This window comes from Beta vulgaris, chromosome 6 (genome assembly GCF_026745355.1).
Source record: "Beta vulgaris subsp. vulgaris cultivar EL10 chromosome 6, EL10.2, whole genome shotgun sequence".
Taxonomy (NCBI): Eukaryota; Viridiplantae; Streptophyta; class Magnoliopsida; order Caryophyllales; family Amaranthaceae; genus Beta; species Beta vulgaris.
In genome coordinates, this window is record NC_079207.1 from 2,442,431 (window position 1) to 2,464,133 (window position 21,703).

The 21,703-nt window shown below is 36.6% G+C and overlaps 1 protein-coding gene across 2 annotated transcripts; it reads right to left on the minus strand.

Moving 5' to 3' along the window:
- Nucleotides 1-86: 86 nt before the first annotated feature.
- On the minus strand, nt 87-19,402 carry LOC104894962 (probable amino-acid acetyltransferase NAGS2, chloroplastic). 2 transcript variants are annotated; one of them, XM_010681350.4, is made up of 10 exons: nt 18,874-19,402; nt 15,765-15,852; nt 14,094-14,302; nt 13,377-13,528; nt 11,339-11,747; nt 10,208-10,305; nt 9,044-9,155; nt 8,089-8,248; nt 1,412-1,484; nt 87-622 (listed from the first exon to the last, which is right to left on the minus strand). In XM_010681350.4, exons 1-10 carry the CDS (start codon nt 19,225-19,227, stop codon nt 484-486), a joined length of 1,794 nt encoding a protein of 597 aa, XP_010679652.1. In that variant the 5' UTR covers nt 19,228-19,402; the 3' UTR covers nt 87-483. The 2 variants fall into 2 exon arrangements, with proteins under 2 accessions (XP_010679652.1, XP_010679651.1); XM_010681349.4 differs by lacking the exon at nt 18,874-19,402 and adding an exon at nt 16,059-16,599.
- Nucleotides 19,403-21,703: the final 2,301 nt, after the last annotated feature.

A 21,703-nucleotide genomic window follows, 5' to 3' on the forward strand; every position in this document is an offset into this window, starting at 1 on the left:
AGTATGTAGTATGTACACTCCACCTGCTGCACCAACACTCTTGCTAAACCATGGTTTTTCTTCATAACAAAGACAACAATGGACAATTTGCATGATCCAGATATAGATATTTCCACTTTCTTATAATACGATGGGTCCAGACACCAGGGTACAATGACCTGGGAGTCTGTGACTAATCAGAGTCACTATAGCTTTGCCCAAAAACATTAGAGTTTAAATTTAACAATTAACGATAAAAACTTGTATGCACAATTGTAACTACATGGCATATTCATACATACAAATACTTATTTCTTATTCAAATCATCATCATCATCATCAGCAGCAGCAGCAGCAGCACCAGCCAATACAAACAGCCTGCATCTGGTGATCGACTATGTACGCTAACATGAGCTATTTCTACAAAATTGCATTTGGAATTGTCTCAAAGGAACCTAGTCGTTAAGCATACATCTTCTTTCTTTTCAAAATCTACAAGGCTGATCATCTAACAGCTATCCCGCTCCTGTCTGGCACCAGCTTTTTCATATAATATTTAGAGTTGCGTGACAAATTAATCCTTTTCCTTCTTTCTTCCGGTAAGCAATCGATGGTGCACTCTGAAAATCCACGCCTTACGAACCTGTAATAATCTGAAATGAGAATCGGAATTGCAAAAGTGGATGGAAAGCACCAATAGATTACATCATATAAATACCCAGAGCTATCTCCAAGTAGGAATCCTAATTCCAGCTTCACTTTCATTCAAACTTATAATTTGTGTCTTCAGTTTATCAAATAATATAGGCTTCTATTACAACGAGCCACAAGCACTCTTAGGCTATGACTAGGAACATGCATATAAAATCAAACATCAGTTTGATAAGCAAAGATTTCAATGGTGATGCATAAACTTAGAATTCAATGTTAGAATGACTAAAACTACGTATCTGCAATGCACACGTGCTTCACAGCTCATGCGACCACGTCATGATGCTATGCATGCATATAGAACCCTCTCGGCATTAAATACACATTATAAATATCTTGAGTTTGGTGGTCGACTGGTCGTTAGAAATTATAAGATTGGCACTCAATGGAGTCTGGCCTCAGAGGAGACGGTGTTAGGTATACTACTTGATGCTCAAAAGTTTAGCATAAAGAGAGCTTTGCCACAGCATAATCAGATGTAAAGGAAGTTACTATCTTGTCCAAGTGATCTGCCCTGACGAGATTGTTTTCACATAGGCATCAATGACGAGCCACAATATAGGAGATGAATAAATCTTCAAAACTTCAAACAGAGGTATCTCAAGAACTTTACGCAATTCAAAACTAGTCCAAAGTTGAATATATATCTTTACAATCTTGAACTTCCATACTAAGAGATCTAGTAAAATCTGATCACTGAGTAAAAGGATGGTAATCTTACCAGTCTGCAGTGCGTGTTGTAAGCAGAAAAAGCATTTCTAATCCAAGGGATGATGCCTTCTTCTCAATATAATCTGCAGGTTACACTTAGAAAAATGATTATCTAGTAACTACAATTTAATTGAAAGAAGGTGAACACAAGAAAAACAGTTTGTAAACTACCCAGAATTGATTCGGTCAAACTCGATTCGAGCTTGATCCGTAAAGAGCCTAAGTTTGAGCTTAAGATTATAGCTCAAATGCTTAACAAGCAAAACTCAAACTCAATTGTGTACGACTTATCATCTCTTGAGCTCATTAATTTAAGAATATTGGTAGATATGGTTCAAAACTTCCATTAGAAAGAAAGATTCTCCACACCAGGGCCTAGATTTCATTTTAGTTACAAAACAGTAATTATAAACAAGAGTTGCCCAAGTTGAATCCTAGTATGGAGCCGAGTTGTAACTTAATTTGTTTTTTTGTGTGCTTAATGCTGTGGCATGGTTTATGAAGCCAAGCTCAGTTCGTCTCGAACTCGAATCACTCTTATGACCAAGCTCCAACTTTGAATTAGAGGCGAGTGCTAGGAATCAGATTAAAGCTCAGATCTTTAGGGGAAAACAGTAAAGGGATATGTTATATTAATTGGACCAAGTGACCTCAAGAACAATACAGCTTACTCAACATTCAAGAGGTGAGCTATCTCCACAAAAGGAAACTGCAAGATAACAAAACATTCCATAAAAAAAGGAAAATACTACTGAGTGTTATTGTGGTGAAAATATCCTCTGCTGTTCTCTGATATTCTTTACTGCCCTTCGTACTATTTTACTGAGCTGGCATTCTTCTCATTCTCTTGGGCCTTTCCCTTATTAACCCTCCTGACGTAGGTAATTATATTAGGTGGCCAATGATTCCTTACATTACCCCGGGCCCAAAGAGCCACCTTGTCCTCAAGGTGAAAGCGGGGAATACGTTGACTCACAGCTGCGAAATCTTCCCAATTTTGCCTCGTACTCAGGTAGGTTCTGCCACTTCATGAGAACTTCAGTGGTGTTGACAGAAGAGTGTGAGTGAGACCTTACATCCAAGAGTTGTTCTGGTTCAGTTTCGAAGACAAGTTCAAGACTGATTTCAGGGGGAATGGTGGGGTTTGCAGGGCCCGGCCGCACGGAAGCTTTGAGTTGTGATACGTGGAGCACCTGGTGGATTCTCGCATGATCGGGAAGCTTGAGTTTGTAAGCAACTGACCCTACTTTTTGCAGCACTTCAAAAGGCCCGTAAAATCTTGCTGCTAGCTTGTCATTAGGCTGTTTAGAGAGGGATTGTTGGCGATATGGTTGCAGCTTAAGATACACCAAATTCCAATTTCAAACTTGACTTTCCTCCTTTTCCCATCTTCATACAGCCTCATTCTTTGAGGGGTGCTCAACAGATGTGCCTTGATGTCATCTATAATGGCATCTCGCTCAAGGAGTTGATCGTCTAGTGTACTGCAGTTTCCCCCTTAATGTACTTAGTGACATGTGGAGGATCCCTCCCATAAACCGCCTTGAAGGGGGTGCACAATGTGGATGCGTGCCAGTTGGTGTTGTAATAATATTCCGCCCTATGTAACCACTTAGACCAAGACTTGGGTTTACCATTGATGTAGCACCGTAGGTAGGCCTCGGATTGTTCACCACTTCCGTTTGTCCATCGGACTGAGGATGGTATGCGGTACTATAATGGAGAGAAGTGCCCTGCAATTTAAATAGCTCGTTCCAAAACAAGCTGAGGAATATCTTGTCTCGGTCACTTACAATAGTGATGGGAACACCATGGAGCTTGATGATTTCCTTGGTAAAGATTTTAGCCACAGATTGAGCGGTGAAGGGGTGCTTGAGGCTTAAAAAATGCGCATACTTGGAGAGCCTATCAACAACTACTAGCACATTGTCCTTCCCATATGAAATTGGGAGGCCCTCCACAAAATCCATACTCACCTCTTTCCAAATTTGAGTGGAATGGGGAGAGGTTGGAGAAGCCCTCTAGGGCTTAGAGTAGTTTGTTTGTTCTGTTGACAAACATGGCAGCCTTGAACATATCTCTGTACATCCCTCCTCATGCCCGGCCAATACCACGCCGCGGCTAGTCTTTGGTAAGTTTTCATGTCTCCGGCATGTCCCCAATTGGGCCATCATGATACTCCTTAAGGAGTGCAGCAACCAAGCCCAAGGTTCTAGGTATAACCAATCGGCCTTTATACATCACCGGCCCTTGATGTAGGGTGTATCCTTTTGGACACGCCCTTCCTTCCTTGATGTCCTGGAATGGATCTTGCTGCACTTGTGGGAGCCATTTTTCCCGGTTAAATTGGCACGAAGAACTGATGTTGTGCAGTTCAATGGCCTCCTTCGGTTGCCTTGAAAGTGCATCGACAACTACATTACTAACCCCCAACGTGTAGCTTATATTAAAGGTGAAACCCAACAATTTACTCACCCACCTTTGATACTATGGCCCTATTTCTCGCTACTCCATGAGAGACTTAAGGCTTTGTTGATCGGTTTTGATAGTGAATCTTCTCCCCAACAAGTAATGCCTCCACTTCATGGTGGAGAGAACTATGGCCATTAGTTCTTTCTTGTAGATGGATTTTTGCTTTCCTCGTGGGCCCAATGTTTGACTGAAATAGGCTAGGGGTGGTTATCTTGGGATAGGACCGCTCCTAACCCATAGTTAGAAGCGTCTGCCTCCACACAAAAGTCTTGGGTAGGGCTAGTATTGGAACTGTGGCGAGGTTGTGTTTGAGGGTGTCAAAAGCTTTGGTGGCTTCTGGGGACCACATAAAAGCGTCTTTTCTAAGAAGTGTGTGAGAGGTGAGGCAATGGTGGCATAGTTAGCCACGAATTTTCTGTAATAACTCGTGATCCCAAAAACTTCCTAAGCTCCTCGAGATTCTTTGGGTATGGCCAGGCCGTCATGGCCTTGATCTTGTCCTGGTCTACCGCTGGACAGAAATGACATACCCCAAATATGCAATCTCCCTTCTCCCAAACTCACATTTGAAAGGGTTAGCAAAGAGATGGTGATGGGCTAGTTTGTTTAGGGTCAGGTGGAGGTGTTCTTTGTGGGCTTCTGGGATGGGATCGGGCTATAGACAAGTATGTGGTCAAAAAAGACACGAGACAAATCTTGGTAGGTAAGGCTTGAAAATGTCCTTCATAAGGGATTGAAAGGTGGTCGGGGAATTGGTGAGGCTAAAAGGCAACACCATGAATTCAAAATGCCCTTGGTGGGTGCGAAAAGCAGTTTTGTGTTCATCTCCCTCCCTCATTCGGATTTGGTGATAATATGGTTGCCCCCTTAAGCTCATCGAGCAACTCATCAATCATAGGGATGGGGTATTTGTCTGGGATGATGGTTTTGTTAAGGGCTGATAGTCAACACAAAATCACCTAACTTCCGTCTTTTTCTTTACTAGCAACACCAGGCTAGAGTAAGGGCTAGTAGATAGCCGAATCAACCCAGCTTGCAACATGTGTAGGTATCGGTAGGGTCGAACACTCACAGGGTCACTTCCATCCTTCAACACGATTGAGTGTTCATGGCCTCGGTAAGGTAGTAGGGTGGTGGGTGACCCAGATCTTGTGGTGGTCGGCTAAAATTTGGGTGGATAAGAAGGAATTTCAGGGGTGGTCAAGCTCAACCAAATATCCTCCCCCTTCTCTGGTCAAAGTTTTCATCATCACCTCTAGTGAAATCAAAGTTCTCCCCAATGAGGGATCTCCTTTCGATGTTACTGTTCCCGGCCCACATTGAACTTCATAGTACCAAGTTTCTCCAACCATTGAATTCCCAAAATCAAATCAGAATTACACTAAAGGTAAGAAATTTTCAATTATATTAATACCTTGTAACTCGAGAAGGGATTTGCATTCCCCTTTTTCCTCCCCTTCAACACCCGGATTTTCTCCCTCCTTGGCATCTCCTTCTACTTCCGGCCCTTCAGACCCCATTAGTACACTGAGCTCCTTGCGCTGGCATCGATGGCCCGCGCTCCATTTTCCATCACTGCGAAAACATAGGCCACGGTCGCGACAGTGTTGCATTTCCTCATGGCTAAGTCGCCGGATGGGGGTGGTTGCACTTTGGGAGTTTTGAGAGTGGGTTGGGTAGTTTATGTGGGCGGGTATTGAGTAAAGACTGGTGGCGGAGAAGGATCCAGATGGGTTAGTGGTGGGGGGATATTTGGGATTGTGGGTTTGAGTATGTGAGGGTTGGGTTTTTGTGTAAGTGGAGTGGGTTTTCTTATGAGAGGCCCATTTCACTTTTCGTTCGGCCCTTATGGCGAGATCCATGGCCACTTCTACTGACCTCGGGCCTAACAACACCACTTCTGCCCTAATGTCTTCCTTGAACCCGTTGATGAATTCTCCCCTTACAATTTCCTCCGACACTCCTTCCAGCGGAGCCAACAACTCGATGAACTTCTTCTTATACTCCTCTACTCCTCCTACCTACTGCTCATTCAAGGTCCCCGCGCCGATAGTCCTAAACTGGCGCAACACCGACTTTTTAGCTCCTTACAACTAAATATTTCTCTTAGGGCATCCCCGTCGCGGGCCACTACGACGGCTTCCAACTTTTCTCCCTCCTCCAAACGATAAAACTTGAAGTACCTTTCCGCTCGAAGGATCCACCCATCATGGTCGGAACCATCAAAATGGGGAAAGTCAAGTTTTCTATACCTCCAACATTCCACACCGGCAAGGAGTTGTTCTGCTCAAAGGCGCGGAAGGTGTTGCTCTCCGGTTCTTCCTCCTCGTGGATAGGTCCCCTCCAAATGGGTGTGTTGCTGAAGGTGGCGGAATTGTCCGGCCCCCTCTGAAGCAACGCGGCCAACGTTGCCCTCAAATCTTCTTGGGCCTTCCCATGCTCTTCTCGAATTTGTTGGATTAAAGCATCCTGGTTTTCCAGGGCTCGGGTGGCTCGCCCTTCTATCCTTGGGCTGCGAGATCCATCTCAGCGGATAGCCTTTCACCCATAGTCTGCTGGTTGGCCATGACCTTAGTCAAGGTGGTCTGAATCCCACCAACGTCATTCTCCAGTTGAATGGTGATGGTGGCATGGTGCCCTAACCTGGCTCTAATACGAAGTTGCTAGGAATTAGATTAAAGCTAAGATCTTAAGGGGAAAACAGTAAAGGGATATGTTATATTAATTGGATAAAGTTACCTCAAAATCTTTACAACTTACTGAACATTCAAGAGGTGAGCTCTCTCCACAAAAGGAAACTACAAGATAACAAAACATTTTATAAAAAGAGGAAAATACTACTGATTGTTATTTATACTCCTAACTCGTAAGTGATTGAGCCCCTGAGATTGCCCTAATCCCAATGTTCCTTTTCCCACTCACAGGTAGAATATCCTGCTCTCTGATATTCTTTACTGCCCTTCGGTACTATTTTACTGAATTGGCATTCTTCTCATTCTCTTGGGCCTTTCCCTTCTTACCCTTCCTGACGTAGATAATTATATTAGGTGGCCCATGATTCTTTGCAACGAGTTCGAATTTGAGCTCGAAGTCGGTAAAACTAAGCTAAATCGAATCAAGCTAGGCGTGAGTACAGTTCTGCTTGGCTCGGCTCAAGGTCATCCCTAACTGAAAGAAAACAATTTACTCACTTTAAAGGATGAATTAATCAAAAACCACCTCATCACTAACATGCCCAACAACCACCAACCAATATCTATCTCACTGATAACAACGTTTGGGATGTCCTACTGTAGGTGTGTTCACTTCAAGTTAACTTATTTGGACTTATATCTGCCAAAATAAGTTCAGTAAGTTAAGATGAATTCAAACAAATTAAAACAATTCTGACAAAATAAGGTTTTATTGAGACAATTTAACACACAAATAAGAGAATTTTCAGACAAGATAAGTTCCTCTTGGACAAAAAAGAGTTCAGATAAAAAAAGTTCATATAATTTCGGATAAGTTCAGATATGTTTAGATAATACTACCTCCGTTCTTTTTCTGTTGTACTAATAGAATTTTCACGCTTCCCAATGCACAACTTTAACACCTTTTAGTAAAAATTATACAAATTTGATATTTTGAGAGTATAAATCGAGACGAATCTAACAAGATCACACATGAGAATATTTTTCCTAACGTAAAAATCACAAGAGATAGTGAAAGGGTGGTGAGTGAATAGTGTAAAAATCTCATTGTTGCAATAGACAAAAAAAAGGAGGAAGTATAGTTTTAGATAAAATCAATGAAAGTGAAGAGAGCCTTACAGCTAACTAGTCTAGACCAGAAGATAGACTAATGTGGAGGATGTGCAAGAAGACACAATTGAAAGGAAACAATGAAGTATAGAGTCATAAAATAGATGCATGCAATCACATTTGGTTAATCATACACCTAATCTCAAACAAAGGTCTCACTTTCTACTATGGATTATCGCAACATAATCACATACTTTCCTTTCATTGAAACACACTCCATTTTCTCATACAACCATTCTTATTGGGCTTTCCGATACATGATTCAAACCGAAAAGTCAGACCTCAATCTGCGCTTATGCAATACCGGAATAAAGCAAGTATAATTTTTTTAAAATATTCTTCGAAGCCAATCGTATCTCAAGAGTGCATAAACACCCTGTTATTGCTACAAATGCTTATAGATTTGACATACCTAGTAACTTGTCACCCTGTCCTTGTCCACGGCATTCAGGAGAAACAGCAATGGCAGCAACTTCCCCACATCTCTCCTCAAAAAATGGGAAAAGGGCAGAACAAGCAATGATCTGACCTTCTCTTTCCACAACGATGAAAGAACCGATCGTTGCAAGTAACTATAGCCACAAAACAAGCAAAAATATTCAAATCAATCACAAATCAAAAGGGTAGGAGGGAAGAGGAGCTTCATTGTAGATTTGTAATGTAAATGTAATGCGTGCATTGTGCTCCCGGGAGCACAATGAGAACTGTGCTCCCACAATACAAAATAAAACATTTACGAAAACGAACATTTTACTGTTGAAGTGGAACATTACAAAATTCATTTACGAAAACGTACATTTTATTGTTGAAATTGAACATTACAAGAAATCATTTATGAAAAAGAACATTTTACTGTTGAAGTGGAACATTACCATAATCCAAATACGAAAGTGAACATTTTTTGTTAAAGTGGAATATTACTAGAATTCAATTACTTAAATAAAACATATGCTTATCAAATATAGAACATATTCTCAGTGAAAATAGAACATATTTTTTGGTGGAAAATAAGTTTTAAAAAAATATATTTTTAAAATTGAACATTTGTTTATCGAAAATAAAACGGATTCACAAAATATAGAACATAAATTTTTGTTAAAAAATAAGCTTAAAACGAACATTTGTTGAAATAGAACATTTGTTTATTGAAAATAGAACAATTTTTACGAAAACTAGAACATATTTTTTTGCTGAAAAATATGCTTAAAATGAACATTTATTAAAATAGAACATTTACTTATAGGAAATGGAACAAATTTACAGGGTGTATGGTGTGCACCGTGCTCCCAGGAGCACAATAGAATTTTCAATGTAAATGCATCAGATAAGCTAAAAGTGGAGCAAACTAAAATATGGAGATTACATACATCTTCATCAGTCCGCCGAATCAATGTGCCAGAATCTTCTAAAGGTTGGAGTATCTGTCTTATTCCAGCAAAGTCAGCCTCCCTAGCCATTCGTGTTCCCTCATAAACATCGCTGCAAAAACATTAGATGATAGTGTGCATAAAACTAGAAGCAGATAATTGAAAACAACATCCTTCACATTTTCGGACTAGAGTTCTGGCTGTTCAGCAAAGAACTGCTTGAAAAGGGGTCAGGAGGTGGGGGTGGCTAGGGGGTACTACCCCTACTCCAAAAGAGTCCAAAAACCTGGGCCTTGCTTGACCAAGATAACGAAGGTTGTTACCAGCATCACCACTAGGTTTCAGACCCTTGGCATTCTGGGACCAAAATCAGCACTACATCATAATTGAGGGAGGATTGCCAATGACTAGATAAGATGCCCGAAACAGCAAGATATCAAATTCAAGCTTCTGTCATACTAAATTACTAATCACCAAAGAAAGCTCTAGCTGATTCCAAGAAGAAACTCAAAGTTGCAAATAACTTATCTCCAGTCAGAAGAATATGCAAAAATAGCTTCAGATATATGTTGAAATCTCCATTTATGAGAAAGCATAAAACCAATAAAAAAAAGAGGTTTACTCTCCACTAAAATTTAGAACTGTGAGTCCATTGCTTTTGTCATCCTCAGTCATATTAATGCTGTACTTCTACTTGTTTTTTGTTAGAAAACAATGTTTTGTGCTTGGAAACACATAGTATTTTATAAATGCTTTTGCTTCTAGATATTAGAAAACCACATATTTGAATGCAAAAACAACTGTTCTTACATCCTCTGTACTTTGTTGCCTTTGAAATCAAAGAAGCGAAAGAGTCAGGATGGAACTATAATTTTTCCTTAACATCAAAAGCAAAATCTTATAAGGAAAATATTAGAAAGAATTCTCACATCAAACATCTTACAAAGTTCTCTTAGGTTGCTGCTCTTAAAGCGGAAAAGAAAGGTAAGAAAATTTGCTTGACAGCTCAAATTAAAATGTTCAAAGTTACTTCGTAAAACATCCTCCTCGCCCTAGAAAGACAATCCTCGACTAAAGCAGAGAAGGACAAAAAAAGGAAACCTGTACTCTCCCAACAAAGATCCACACTTCTCATATATGCACCCAACAAAAAAAAGCATATACCTTGCTACCATTGTCCCCACTCCATCTCTCTGGAAAAGTTCTAATAAAAGAACTCCACCAATTGTTCCATCTAATAGATGTACTCTTTGCACACCACCCTGTAAGGAAAGAATGGGGAAGAGCAGAAAATACATATCATGATCTCCATGTAACGACAGAAAACACAAAATAAGGAAAAAGCTCAATTACTAGGAATCCCAATTTCATTCAATTAGCTTGGAAGTCAGTCAAAGCAAGAAATAATATAATGGATAAGATAGACCTGCTACAACAGGTCCCTTGTTTTAAGGAGACACAAAATAAACTCATATTTAAACAGCAAATCCATATGCCCTAAATCTCATGCAATCCCGTCACTAGTCTTCCTCTGGGCCAGGTTGTTGTGCGCTGGGGGGTTGGGGGGAGACGGTGCTTTCAAGTTAAATACTAAATTTTTCAATGCAATATCATGATATAGGAGCCATAAAATATATATCCAACCATATTCGTGAGAAAAATTCTGGAACCATAGAATTGTTCCTATCAATAAAAGCCTTCAGAAAGTGAAGGATATGTAATGCATGGGTAGTGGGTACCAATAACGAGCACCTATATACACTATATGCCAAAGTCAACCACATTTCGAGCGTGTTCTAAAAATTTAACAAGAAACAAAAAATGACACAAAGTGAGCTAATGAGGATCTATTTGTCTAGATTTTCAAATATTGTGCCTTGTCAGCTAGTATTCAGCTCTGTCAAAATGGAAAATATATCAATAACAGACTTCAATATACTTAAATAAACCAATTTACTAAATGTTCAGATATTGTGTCCCGTCAACTAGTCTTCAACTTGTAAAAATGGAGGATGCATTAATGACAATTCACAATTCTTTCTAGGTCCAAAATATATCCTAAGCCAGATGAAATTGAGTTGTAGCCCGAGAATATTAGATCAGACAAGGACCTACTAGGCTAGCATTATAAATTATCCCGGTCCTAAGACATTCATATCAGAATTCAGAATCAAGATGACAACACAACAAAACAAAATATAGGAACTGTAATGGATCCTAGTGAGATGATTTAGCTCGCAAATGAAGAAGGTTAAATGAAAAGGAGATTGTTCCTGAGCCATTAATAGTACTTACTTTGCATACAAAAGCTGCAGCTGCCAGTTCTGAAAGGTAGCCATTTAGCCTGCTAAGCCTCTCTTGACCACCTATAGCAAAACCTTGCTCGCCATACCATAGTCCATTTCCATTGTCAAAACCAAGACCATTCTGAAATATTGCATTGCTTTTCCCATTTAACAATGATGGGACCGTATCAGTGAACTGATACTGCTCCTGATTTTTGAAATCTTCCTGACTAACAGCCTCGACATAGTTAGCAGCAACCTCGCTTTGCTTAGCTCGTTGACGAATAAGCTTGTCCGCATCATGAAGGCTGAGGTACCGGATAAGATGTCCAGAGTCATCCAATATAGGCCCATCAATTATGCAAATTAGCTTCTCAGCACCAAGAGCAAGGGCACAAGCAGTAGCAACCTCATACGTACTGTAGTTCAGAAAAGAGGAAGGAACGAGAAGATTATCAATGATCAATTACTTGATTACAATAATTATACAGACCTAACAGTTAAGTATCAAAAGTTATGTTCTACAAGTTGGTAGAAATCAGCAAGTTCAACACAAATAAGGCAAGTTGGTAGAAGGTGCACACGTATGGTGAGCACCATGCGCACGGATCAAAATACAGACAAAAAAGGACAGAATGCGCGAGTGCATATCTAAGATTAACACAAATGACCATTACGTTAATATAAAGAAACACTAAGTTAAATAAAAAGAACATTTTTTATACTTTACAATGAGACCCAACTCTAACATTCTTGTAAGTTCTTCAAATTGTTCATTTCAAAATAGCGTTCTGATTAATCAATACAATAGGAGATTTTCAAATAATGTTCATTTAGGTTGTTCAGAATGCTCAGTTCAAAACATCGTTATGTTCAACCAATATAAAAAATACCTTTTATATTTTGAATATGGGCCCAAATCTAATGTTGTTTAAGTTGATCAAAATGTTCGTTTCAAAACAGCGGTATTTTCAACCAATTACATATATTCCCGTGAGAACAATCTTTATATGACTATATGAGAACATGAAAACACTTTATTATAATTCTTTTTAAATCCATTTTGGCTAAATTATTTTTTTACGAAAAAGGTTATGATTCCACTGTTCTTATGTTATCATACATGAACTCTTCTCATGTGAACTTATTCTATATATATGTGAACTGTTCTCATGTGAAAACGAAGAAACAAGATTAGTTACACATATCTTCTATACGATTTCATTACACATAAAAACAAATGTACATCTTCGTAATATAGAATTTACATATGTGCAATCACAAATGTACATTTACTATGAATATAATCACAACTTGTTAAATGACACCTAAATTATAGCAAAATTATAGATGTCCATCCAAAAATATATAGATGTGCATGTACTATGATTTAGTCGTGCAATAGTAAATGTATGTTTTGTATTAATAATCGAACATTTTGAAAAACTAAAAATAACATAAGTGTTAGGTTATTTTAGTACAATTCCATGGCAAAAACAATAAATGAGGATTCGAAAATGTTGGAATATATGAATGTGAAACATTCATTCAAAAATCGGAACACTAATGTGTATAGAGGTGAGTTGAATAGGTTAGAGTGGTGTGCCACTATTAAAACTTATAGATGTTCTTTCTGTTTGAAATAAATGTTCTTTTTATTGAACTAGATGCTCTTTATACCACCATGTTCATTTAAATAAACTTGATGTTATTTAGTTTTGCACCTATACTGACATGCAGGTTTCATTTTTATTTGTTTGCATTTTGATACATGTGCACCGTCCACATCCTATGAGCGTGTGGCCGTTCTAATTTGAGGGGATAATGAAGCAACATGAAACACAAACACAAAATGTAAAGTAAAAACAATATTAGCTAGTAACTATTCATTATACTTGCAAGTCGGATCTGATGGGGTTAATCAATGATTATTGACAAAATCAGATTGTGATATTGATGATGCATGCTTTGCAAGTCTCATCGAGCTAAGACAACCCAATAAGAAAAGGCGAGAAACGAAACAGAACACCAAAGTTTATATAGCATACTTGCAATTTAGTACTTCTCCAGAGCTGGAATAACCCAGATTACTTAGAAGCACTATGCACCCCGCATCAAGCCTCTCACATATGCGAGCAACATCTACTTTCTTGACTTCTCCAGTTGCCCCATAATCAATACCCTTCACAACTCCTCTTCTCTACAATAAGTTAACATATTAAAAGAAGAGTTTGTAAAACTACTAAAGCCTCACTAATTCTGAAACATAATGAACAACGAAACCACAAGCTACGTGTGATTCACTATGCAACTATAACTAAAAAAGACATTTGCAAAGTAAGTACTAAATGATGGTCATGACGATGACTTTGTAAGTTGTTTTGCAAGAAATGTAAATGACTGTCAATTCAACTCCATCCCAAGTATGTGTTTTTCTTGATCATTTCAGGTTACCAATTTATACCACCTCTAAAAGTGGTGACGAGAGACAACGGAATTAATGGAATAAATGCATGCTTAAGGATGGAGCTGCCAATACAATGCACATTATCATGGGACCTTCCTTGCAACATGATGCAGAAACTCGTTATTATTACCGCCATATATTATTTCTACAAACAAGCAACAAGGTCACTACTAATAAAGAAAAATTCATGCTAACCTGAACATGTCAATCGTTCTAAAATTTTCATTACATGTTTAAAAACCTTCAGCTCACCCTCATAGCCATGATGCAAAAATTTATATTGGTTCAATGTTCTTACCTTAGCTGCCAGAAAGTTTCCACTTGCAACGCTTACACCAACATCATGCCATCGACTATTTTCGCCGTGTCTACGAATGTTACAAAGCGAAGGTCCAGCAGCAAGTTTTGATTCTATCACTATACGTATTCTTCCAGCTGCTTCCATAGCTGCCTCAAGGGAATCAGAGTCGGTAATCCTGTATGGCCCAACATACCGAGCCTCGCTTCCTGCATGAATCCATTGTCAAGATGTTTCTTAGACATAGGGCATGAATGCTCGATAAGGCACATAAACAAATTCTGCAATTTTTCAAGAACTGGAAAAGAGTGCAGAGGAATAGCTGTAAAGAAAAGATTCCACAGATACTACATATAAAAGGCAGTCGTTGTAAGATTTAGTAGGTAATACAGACCAAAGCAAGAGAGATGCAAGATTGCTTCACTTAACAGATACCAGAGACAAGAAGAACATAATTACAGCTGAACACAGCCAAGAGATTATGCGTTCATGCCTACTTATATAGTCTTTAATTCTCTTGGGTCCTCATGAATACAATAGGTATCACATAAATCTACATAAATTTAGACATATCTTCTCACAATCAGTTTCAAAACTAATGGGATTAGAGTATTATTATAATGCTAGCTCCTCCATTCTAAAGGATAGGCTATGCTATTTTGGCCTAATTGCTAAGCAAACCAGTATAGTTATAATCATTTTTCCTGGTAAACCTTGTGCCATTCAATTCTTTTCATGAATATCCTGTCTGAGATTTAAATTGTTATAACATTTAATGAGGAATATTAATTTATCATTAAATATTCAGATGAAAATATAATGTGGATAAAAAAATGCTTAAGGGGTGAAAGTTGAAACGTAGCCAATCCTTTTGGAATGTGCCAAAGTGAACATTCAATACACATTGTCATAAAATGAAAGGATTATAGAGTAAAAAAGAGTACTTGATAAACTTATCACAAATACAAAATATTCCTCAAATAATTAGCTCTCCTGATTAGATGCCCGTGAATAAATGCCTTGCTAATTGTGTCGACATGTCTATTATACACACGCATATTCGTAGAAACATGTACCCAACGGAAAGTATTAGCTAGTATACCTTCTAGAGCATACATGACTACTCCCCTCGCCTCTTAAAGATTGCCTCATCTTCCTTTTTGGTTTCTCCCTAAAAGATTACTTCATTTCCCATCGTTCGCCCTCTACTCTATACGTACCTCACTCAATACAAGAAAAAAAAATACCAACCCACTCAATACAACTCTTGTAAGATAAATCAAGGAAAATGGGGCACACAAAAGGAGGAAGTATATTATATCCACCTTCTAGAACGGTAGAACATAACCTTTGCCTTAGGAGTTAGGGGTGTATCATGTACTACCTCCGTTCTTTTTTAATGGTTACACTGTTAAAAATGTCCAATCATTATTCCCCACTTTTGTTCCCCATGTCCCTCATTTTTCTCTCTCCTCTAATTTTTATTATTTACTTTTTGTACTTCTTACTCGCCAATTTTCATAATTCCTCTCCTCCCTCTCCTCTTTTTCCACTTTTTCCTTGGTTCTAGTGAAAAGCAAACCATATAGATTAAATAGAAACAGATGTAGTATACTAGTATGTAAGAAAATGTATAGTATAGCATTTGAAGCTGAATACTTAGTGACTAACCTCTCTCAGCCAAAAGCTTGTCAATGTGCACATGAGTACCAGGAACAATCACAAATCTGATCCCTAATCCATGCAGTAGAGATATGTCCTGCAACACCAACTAGCTTTAGAACCACCATTTCAACAACTCAATTTCCCTCATATTATTCATAATTCAACCACTCATAAAAAAACACAGCAATTTAACACAAATTCTGAAACCCAGCAACAATTTTCTAAATAAGTTGATATAAATAAACAAAATTAGCAAGAAATAATAGCATAATATAAAGAGAAGGGAAAAGAAAGGCATGCCTTTAATAAAGGGTCTAAGAAATGACTAGCAACCATTTCACCAGAAATGATAATGACAAAAGTGACATTTCTATGAGCCCTAAAATAAGGCCAAGCTTCTCTAAACCATCTTACAAATTGCTCTTCCTTCTCTAATGAAGATGACAAATACCCACTTCTTTCTCTCTCCTCCCCCTCTTCTCCCCACTCTGTGTCATTCGACACTTGACATTTCACTGATTTCTCCTGCTCTCCGCCGCCATTTATGGATACTGCAGTTAAAGGTTTGATTGCTTTAAATAGTGACCCATTTTCAGAAAAGTTTAAGCTCCAACATTTACTTTTTGATAAAGATGCTATTTTTGGAGGAATTTGTTGGAGGAATATTTTGGGGTTTGTATAATTAGAAATCGCCATTGTTTTAAAGGGAGTTTGAGAATCAAAAAGTTTGAGATAATTGCTTGCTGCACTTGTAGTTGTAGACTTGCTTAGAGAGAAGTAGAAGAGAGAAGACAGAGATATAGTAATTCCATATTTTAGTTTTAGTTCAAGTCCAACAACCCCCACATTCGATGTTATCAGTTATTCCCGTTCCAAACTCTCTTTCCAAGTCGTCAGTCGGGGACTAAAGGAGTCCGTGACTATGTCAACGCTTGAGAGCAGGGGACATAAAAAAAAATTCCTACTTCGAAAGTTATGTTCGTTTCACCTTATTTTTGCTTATTTCAGATCAGATTAGAAAAAATTCAAATCAGATCAGATTTAATAATCATTATTACTATTAAATATCTTTCATTACATATTAGTAAAAATTATAATAATTGAATATTAAATAAAGTACTAATTGAGACGAATCAAACAAGACCCTACATGACTATATTTTTTTTTATACATTGAGAAAAATCTAAAAGATAAGATCTTGTAATCAGATTAGATCAGATTAGTTCAGATCGAAAAAAATAAGTTCAGATCAGATAAATTCAGATCAGAAAATTTCAGGTGAACTAAACATAGCCTAAGTATAAGTAATTAAATGAAGTTTAAACTTAGTATCGTCAAAGTTATAACATGAGTTTCTCACTCTCTTTACGGCTTTACCAAACAAGCTTGATATTTATATTAGTTATATAAATAATCATCTTTTAGAGTTGAGGATTATTGTATAGTTTTAGTTATTTTAAAAAATATTAATTCTAAACAAGATTATTGTTCAAAGAAAATTTGTGGAGGGACCAAAGGTCAAAATAGATGAAAATAATTTTTTCCTGGGGGCCAAGACTCAAGAGGCGGTAAGGACCAAGTTGACCCTTTCTATTAGACAATAATCTCCATGTTCTTGTTAGATTTATATATGCGTAGTTTTCATAATATTAAATATTTATAATTTTCACTATACATAAAAAAACATATTAAATAGTAAAATAATACATTAGAAATCATGAAATTATAAGTATTATATACTTTTTTAAATTACTGAACGCATGTAGTAGAATTTTTTAATCATCATCGACCCTTATTATCTCTTTCTTTTTTTCTTTTTTATTTTTTGATTGGGAAATTAAGTCAACCCAAGGACTAACCACATGGTAAGGATTGAACCCCTGATCTCAGAGATCAGAGGAGGGTGCTCTACCACATGAGCTAGCTCCTGATCCTTTGATTATTATCTCTTTCTAATTTCCATGAATTCATCAATTCTGAGCACACAGTAGACTTATAATCCTTTTTTCCCCTCAATTTTCTCCCTCTTTATAAAGGACTTTAACTTACCAACTAAAAAAATGAGAAACTTCTAATTTAACAATATATATGTGTCAAACATAGAATACCTCATAGAGACACCTTAAATGACTTTTCATGATAAAATAATTTGGTGCGACATTATAAACAGTCTCATACTAAGTATATATGCATTATCAATAATCTTATTTATTTTTGCTTTCATACTCATATGTTATGCATTAACATATGTAGTAACCTGTTATTAGAACTTTTAGTAAATCTTATTGATAACCACATATATGCATTATCTGTAACTGACATAAATTAATGGTGTGATATGTTGCCTATATAAATATATATATAAGGTGTGATAAAAGGGAAATTTGATTTTAATAATCCAACTATTAACCGATCTTCTAAAAAAATAGTCCCATTTATAAGTTATTTTCGAATAATCCAACATTTTGATGGTACCTTTTTATAAATGGCCCTAAGTGACTTGCGATATGTGACCTTAACTTGAGGTAATTTTTTTTTCCTCCTACTCATTTTTCTCTCCTCCCTCTTCACCTTTATACTTTCCATCGGCCCCCATCCCAATTCCCAGCCACCAATCCCCCACCCCTTTCTCTCATGTCTCTCTCCTCGAATCACGTTGTATTCATCGTGGTGGTTTTCGTCATCGTTAACAATTTTTAGTGTCAGGAAAGCTGGCCTGGGTAGGGGGTAGGCTGGTGGGGTGATGTTGTAGGGGGATGGCATGGGTGGTGTCGTGGTGGTTGTGAAGGAAAAGAGGTAGAAAAGGGAAAAATGGTCTAATTAATGAGAGTGTGGCGCATGTCACACTTGACCTGTTATGTCGGTCACAAACAAGCCAAGAATCATTATGAGAATATATCACCAAAAAATTGGATTAACAAAAAGTAACTCATAAGTAAGACTATTTTAAGAAAACCGCTTAAAAATTGAATTATTAAATCCAATTTTTCTTCATAAAGTAATAAACTAATAGTTTTTTATTTCTTGATATAAAAGAAATATTAGGTGCAATTAAGATATACTATCATGCAATTTTCTTTGTCTTTATCCTCAGAAATAGAGAGAAAAGCGACACCTGGAGAATAGAATGGAGGAGAAGTGGAGAATCAGCAACGAAAGCAGAGATGACAACAACAAAGGTAGAACCTCTATGTGCATCCAAATATGGCTGAACTTCTCTCATCATCTTTACAAACCACCATTTTTTCTGCTTATCTTCTTCTAATCTCTCCTTAATTTCCTCCTTCATCACCATCTTCTTCTTTCTAATTACTTGTAGTTGCTGATAATGCTCATTAATTTTGCTGCTTATCTTCATAATCATCTCATTATTACCATGTACACGACGTCTTCGAAATGATGATGATCTCAGTAGTGAAAACAGCAGCTTATTATCTTCAGCTGAAACTGTGACTTGGGTCTTAATCATACTGCTGGAAAAAATTTAATCTAAAATTGAGAGATTTGTGCTTCTTTTTTCTTGAGATAACAAAAACACTACTTTGCGATTTGATGATAATTAATAAGATGTAGAGAAGAAGAACAAAGAGAAAAAGAGTGGGAGTGGGAGAACTGAATAACGAATGGTAAATCAATCTTCAATTTACTAGATGAAATGTGTCTTTTAGAATATCACTATACGTCTATAAGCTCCTCCCTCCGTTCATTTTAATCGTTACACTTTGACATTTTACACTATTCACAAATTATACTTTGTAATTTATACATGAACAAAAATATAGTAGGATCTTGTCAGATTCTTCTTACTATGTATTTTATTAATATGTACTTTTTATAATTTTTACAAATATAAAACTAAAAATATATATCTCAAAGTTTTATATTGACATACGTAAAAAGTATAAGTGTATAGATTAAAATGAAATGGATGGAGTCTTTACTAAAACATCACATCATAGACATGTACCAAATGAAATACGACTTGTTATTTGTTAACTTGTTACATCCTTCGTTTTCAATAACAATTGTAACATTTTTAATGTTGAAAGTTCTTTTTTCGATTTTGGAAATTCGTATTTTTTGAAGTTTTGTAAAAATTATTTCTAGCTTTTTTTTTATAAAAAAAGTACATTTATTAAAAAAAAATGGTATTAAAAGGGCTTATTAAGCCTGTTGGGTTAATCTCCTCGATTAAATCATTAATTATTAGTAGTATTATTATTAATTATTATCATTAATTTTTTTTTTTTAAAAAAAAGATTTGCCGTGGTATTTGGTTCTATGAGAACCTTTAATCTTGTTTGACTTAAGTGAGCTAGCTATTAATGGCTAGAGTAGTAGAGTATGCAATAGATCTTTTTGCATAAATAAGGAGATTTTACTTTTGTATTTTTAGAGCAAGTTAGATATAGCTTGGAGGCTCTAGGGGAGAAAAGAGAAAGATGGCAGAGGACTTTATGAATCATCCTACATGAAGTTTGACATTTGCTACAATGTCATTAATTGTGGCTTGAAGAAAGAGCTATGAAGTGCTCTATATAATGAGCAATGCCGTGAGAGCTGAGCAGCACAAGTAGAAAAGAAAATAGAAGAGGGTGAGTGTATTAGAGTGTGAAGAATACACAAACACAAAGAGTGAGAGAGAGTATTTGGTGTGAGGCAAACACAATATTAGTGGGAGGGTGTTTAGGCTTAGTTAGTAGTAGTACTGTTGTGGAGGGTACTAAGTAGAACTTTGTCCTAAACATATATTTCTTATATTATAGTTGTAGTGGTAACCTTTGTACTCCCAAAAATAATATAGTGAAGTTTTGTCCCTGGAGATCGGAACCGTGGTTTTTCCCTAGTTTAAGAGGGTTTTCAAATTCTTGTGTGTTGTTTTTAGATTTTTTTTCATACTTTATATTTCTTCCTGTTATTGTATTTTATCTGTTACTCGTTTCCCTACAAATCCTACACACTTTGTACTTTGATACTACTCTTCAGTATTCTCATACAGTTCATACTTCACTTATTTGACCATTGATACAATTTATGCTTAAGAAGATGTAATCACGCACTTAGAATTTTGTTAGATTTGCTTCAACGTACATATATTTTAAAATATTAACTGTTTGATAGCTTTTTACTTATTAATATTAAAGATACATATTAATGGTTAAATTTAAGCCTTGACAAATGTAAAAATTGAATCGCGCAAATTAAAAAAAAATCTGAAGTTACTACACCAATTTGTATTATTTAATGTTTTGGTAAACAAGACTTTCTTTAATTATACAAGATCTTGTCTGTTTTGTAACATTATGTATCTGCGAAAAATCATTGTTTAATTCATGATTGGATGGATGGGCATATATGGAGTATATCTGTGGTTGAGATTAGATTGTTTAGCAAGTTAGGCAACTTCGATTTTCAACTTTCAAACAGATTTTGAGCTAATTACACAGAGTTTTACTAGTAATGTAGGATGATTTGCTCACATCAATGTTGGTCCCACGTCATGCATGCTGCGACACGACATTGTTAGCGTTTGGATAGGAGTTTGGAGTTTTGGACCATGAATCAGATAAGTACCTTTTTTTTGTTCTCACTCGAATGTTACCTCTCTATTTGCATGAATCACGATGTAACAATTTCCCAACCTTTTGATTTCTATTACTTCACGTCTTTCTGTTCAAAGTATTACTACCTCCGTTTCATATTAATAGTTACACTTTCACTTTTGACACTATTCACAAATTTTCCTTTGACTATCATTTGTGAGTTATGGTTAAGAGAAAATATAGTCGTGTGGGGTCTTGTTTGATTCGTCTTGATAAGTAGTTTTAGAATATCGACTTTTTATATTTTTTACAAATACAAAGTTAGAGATATAAAGGCTCAAAATAGTGCATCGACATACGTGAAAAGTGTAAGTGTAACTATTAATATGAAACGGATGTAGT